Source organism: Poecilia reticulata, unplaced genomic scaffold, assembly GCF_000633615.1.
Source record: "Poecilia reticulata strain Guanapo unplaced genomic scaffold, Guppy_female_1.0+MT scaffold_233, whole genome shotgun sequence".
In the NCBI taxonomy this organism is placed as follows: domain Eukaryota; kingdom Metazoa; phylum Chordata; class Actinopteri; order Cyprinodontiformes; family Poeciliidae; genus Poecilia; species Poecilia reticulata.
Genome location: NW_007615027.1, coordinates 287,395 through 292,309, shown reverse-complemented (window position 1 = coordinate 292,309; position 4,915 = coordinate 287,395). Strand labels below are relative to the sequence as shown.

Here is a 4,915-nt window from a genome sequence, read left to right as displayed (position 1 = left end):
TGTGTGTGTGTGTGTGTGTGTGTGTGTGTGAGTGTGTGTGTGTGAGCGTGTGTGTGTGTGTGTGAGATATTTCATGAATTCTGTGGTCATTTAATGTATTACTGTCAGACCTGCAGCCCAGGGCCGGATCCAGATGGGGGCCAACAGGGAACCAAAGGAATTATACTGTAAATGTCTGATGTTAAAACTGGTGGATTTTTAACCTTCACAGTTTTACTTTAACAACGAGTTAAATATTCTGGAGCTGCACTTTTAGCTGCTGTACAGGATCAGACTTTCCACCACTAGAGGCTGTTTGGCTCACTGATTATACCAAATGATGAAATCCTGACCCCTGTGGTTTAGAACCAGCCTCCAAAATGTTCTCATAACTTTAATACTTTCAGTTTCTGAGGATATGAACATTAAATCAGGTGTTATGATCAGTTACTCCGTGGTTTACCAACATATTTAAAGTAATTACTCTGAAGTGCAGTTTTGGCTGCTCTGCCTCTATGAATCACTTTTTAAACAGGAAACGGCCATAAAATGACGTCCATCACTGCAGCTGACCTGAGAGACGGACGACGTCCCTCATTTTGACTTGTGAACGGTGGCAGCAATGTTTCCCCCTATGGTGCCACAGACACAACGGCCTGTTTGGGTCACTTCCTGGTCCAGTTATGAATGTGAGGTTTCATGTTGGTAACTTTTATTTCTGCTCTGGACATTTTGTTAAATATCTTCCAGCTCCATTTCATGAGAATCTGAATCTGTAAATCTGCTTTTCTCAGTTGGACAAAGTCCTCATTAAATATGGAACAATATTTGTGTTCATGTTTGCAGCTTCTGCAGAAGTTTGATGCAAAACTGTACCGAGTGCAAAAATGCTTTTGAATTTCTTGATGTTTGTTTCTGTATTTTCAGACGTTTCTTCTTTTCTCTGGACTCAGGAAAAATGTAGATATTGATAAAATGTAGATATTGATAAAATGTAGATATTGATAAAATGTAGATATTGATAAAATGTAGATATTGATAAAATGTGATGTTGTTCATGAACTTGAATTAAAATCATTTGATTCCTGACATCCAGATCAGAAAACGTGGAGTTTCACAGAGAAACACTCAAACTTCAGCGTTTTGATCAGAAATCAGTTCATGTTCACATCTAGTTCTTGTTTCACTTCATTCCTTCATATTCATCTATTATCTGGATTACAATCGAGATTTTCTCTCCTTCTGGATCAGATGCAACATGAACTGACATTTTATGGAACAAGAGGGAAAATAAATGTGATTCTAGATTCAACAGAGTTTAAATCAGGTGGAAAAACAAAGATTTCTGCTTTAACTCAAGTCTTTCTGCAGCTTTTGGTCCATCTGATGGCTTTTAGAGATGTTTGGTTCCTTTTCTGGAAACCGCAGCAACAAACAGTCTGTTGATTTCTGCGTTTTTCCTTTTCTCTCTTTTCGTCCTCACAGCTTCAGAGGAAATGATGTTAACAGTGAATCGAGGCTGAAAAGGTTTTTAAAGCTGCTGCTTTATTGAAAGCGAGTTAAAAACCTGCAGCCTGTTTGCTTCTCTTCTGTTTCAGGTGATTAAAAGTTTCACTCGTTCACGTCATGGAGGGATTCTTCCTCCAAGTCTGGATGGTTTTATTGTTAAACATTTTATCGGCGTCTAGCTTTGCAAACACATGGACAGAAATGATTAATTATTATGAATATAAAGTCTGATTATTGTTGGTTTTTTAGCAAAAAACAAAAATTCTTTTAGATAAAAATGTATTTCAATCGGTGATTTTATGGCACTATGCTGCCATCTTGTGGAGAAAACGGGTAAAACACTCCAGTTCACAATAATGCGCAGGATGAAAATTGTTCTTTATATTAATGTGTATTAATCACTGGGATCATTTGAATTCATGGGAAATGTAGGAGCCATTGAAACCGGATGTGACGATCATGAGAACGAGAAGAGCCTCATATATCATCTTATGTTTTAAGAAACACGTGACACAGAAACTGGCAGGTTTTGGATCCAGAACGAAAAAAATGTTATGCTACTTTTTATGCTTTGCATAATTTTTTACAAGTAAAAACTCCATTTTGTATTTATTTCTGCTATTTAAAATAAATGTTCTTCACGTTGATTCTCTGTCATTCAGTCAAAATCATGACTTAGTGATTAGTGACGCGCTGAGAGGAGGAAGCGCAGAAAACCCGAATAACGGATTTAATGTGATCACATGAAATCTGCCTGATTTAATGTGATCACATGAAATCTGCCTGATTTAATGTGATCACATGAAATCWGSCRGATTTAATGTGATCACATGAAATCAGGCAGATTTAATGTGATCACATGAAATCTGCCTGATTTAAATCTGTCTGATTTAATGTGATCACATGAATTTAATGTGATCACATGAAATCAGGCAGATTCTAACAGCAGATGGTTTTAGAAGTTCGCCAACAGACCAGATTAAAGGTTTTTATTTTTAGTTTCAATCAACATAAAAACAACAGGAGATTAAAAAAATGAAATTATGTATTTATTATTTATCACATATTATCAAACAACTAGAGGACAAAATAAAAAAAAAAGTTGTATAAATAGGTTTTGTAAGATTTGCGTAAAGTTGAATTAAACACCATAATGCGTGGTATTTCCGGTTTAGTTATCTTCAAAGTAAAAGTTTATTCAATTAAAATGGTTTCGCGTCAATAATCATTTAATTGACCGTCCATCACAGTATAAAGTTAATAGATATTAAGTTTACATTTATCTCCAAATAGTTTAAGATTATAGTAGATGAATGGATTTTTCTTTCCCATAGGAAGAGCTAATAATACAAATTAAATAAAAATCATTCATGGGGTTTGTTTCTTTTTTTAAAAACATCCATATAAAAGTAAATACTCCTTAAATTAATTAATTATGATTTCATGGGAGTTCCATTGTAGAATCTGGACTCAAACAAAAACGTCTAAAGTTAGCTTCGATGTAGGACAGGCACACGACAAACATTTAAAATTTATGAAATGATCTTGAAAACAAACTGTTCGCAGTTTGGTACTTTGAATGTAGCTATAAAAAATAATTTGTAACAGTCCTATTATTACACGCAAAAACTCGTCCCTAGGAAATTCATTGTAATTTACACAATCAATTTTGTCCAGAGTTGTGGATGTTGATGGCTGCGACTGACTGAAGACTCTTTTGTTGCATAAAAATCACATGAAGAAGAAACAAAGCAAGAAAGAACTGCAAGAGCTACAGTTTTTATTCATTAAAAATCTTTTTTTTTCCAGGCCTTCATCATTCTGGGCCAAAGTTCTTTCATGGCTTTAGCCCAGAGCCACATGTGGTTCCATACAGTCAATCCCAACAAGTTCCGCTGAATTTAACTGGTTTTATTTTGACAAACAACCGAGTCCGTCCATCACGTCAACCAGATCAAGTCACGCTGCTGTCTTTTATTTTGAAGAACCCGCCCGGAAGCGCTCAGTTTGTGTCTCGTCTGCAGCTTGCAGGTTCCTCCATAGAGAACTGCGAAGATGGCGGCGCTTCGGGTCGTGGCGCTCTCCGGGAGTGGGAGAGCTCTCCTCACCACAGGGAATCCTCTCAAGACTTCCAAGGTAGATCGATACATGGGCCTCATATCAACCTTTCTGAAGGTCGGATGTTTTTAAGAGAGTTTTCATTATAAAGTTATGTTTGTCAGTCGTCCTCCCAGCGAACCATCATTAGCTCACCGGCTAGCGGCGGACTGGCAGACAAGGTCACTTGCCTTCCCTCGGATTTCAGGCTTCCTTATTGGGCTGAGTCTTTTTATTTGTGGTGCTTCGTCAGTGGGAAGTTAAAATAATGTGAGCTGTGTTTGTAGTTTTTTGTCCGAGTGCCGCAGAGCAGCTGTTCCTACCTTCGTCAGGGCAGCCAGAGTGTGTCGGACTGTTAGCACATGCAGGTCTGAACAGATTCCTCCTAAACTCAGAAGCTTAAATCCATCAGGAGGCGAATCTTCTGCTCCGTGTCTGCAGAGGCTGCCGGTGTGTTTGGGTCAGTCCAGAAAAAGGCCGCTGTCCGCAGCTGCAGCTTAAACACAGCGGCTGTAAGGCGTTGGAGCTAACGAGTTAGCATTGGGAAGGCTGATGACAACTTCCGGTGGAGAGAAAGCCGGTTCCTGTGGGATCTGAATGTTACCGAGTTTTATATCCGCGTGTCTCTTAAATCTATCAGCCAAAGTAGTTTGTTTAACTTTTGTTTGCTTGTAAAAATGTATTATTTTGTAACGTTATGAGCCGTAAAGATCCATCCTGGTCAGATAAATGTGGAGGTGAGGGTCAGAGGTCATGAGCTCTCCTGTCCGTTATAAAACCACTGAAGGTCAGTTTGATGCGGACCTGGTCAAACTATCTTCATTTATCCTCTTCAGCCCAATAAAACCAGTTCAGACACACAGAACCATCTCAGCTTTTATAAGAATATAAAACTTTAACAAGAACAAAAACAAAGTGACCTGATAAGAAATGAAGTAAATGTTGCTGCTCCTTCTAGGACATTTTGCAGTGGAAATTGAATAATTGTTCTGTAATAAACTGAAAAACGGCTAAAATGTGACTGAAACTGAAGCTGCGTTAGTTTTTATGGCAGCAAGAGACAAAAATCACTTTGAAAGATAAACATGTTTAATTCTCATCAAGTTTCAATTCCAACTTTTCTCCCAAAAGTTTCAACATCATCATTTAAAAATCCATCATAACTGCAAAATAAAGTTTATTACGGCTGTTTGTAAAAAGTTTCATTGGTTGATATTTTACACATTTCAATCATTTCTACTGTGATTATAATTATAGGACAACAAATTAGGTCGTAGTTTTCCTCGTTTCTGAAAATAAAAGGTGTGTGTGTGTGTGTGTGTGTGTGTGT

The 4,915-nt window shown here is 37.5% G+C and overlaps 1 protein-coding gene across 2 annotated transcripts in view; it reads left to right on the top strand.

Annotated features, from left to right (window-relative positions):
- The first annotated feature begins 3,480 nt into the window (after positions 1–3,480).
- Positions 3,481–4,915, top strand: part of cyc1 (cytochrome c-1) — a 7,944-nt gene continuing 6,509 nt past the window's right edge. Inside the window, exon 1 of one of the 2 annotated variants that reach the window (XM_008402499.2) lies at positions 3,481–3,624. In XM_008402499.2, coding sequence (XP_008400721.1) covers positions 3,544–3,624 — 81 coding nt within the window. In that variant the 5' untranslated portion in view covers positions 3,481–3,543. The remainder of the gene's footprint in view (positions 3,625–4,915) is intronic. The other variant, XM_008402498.2, reaches the window with a different exon arrangement.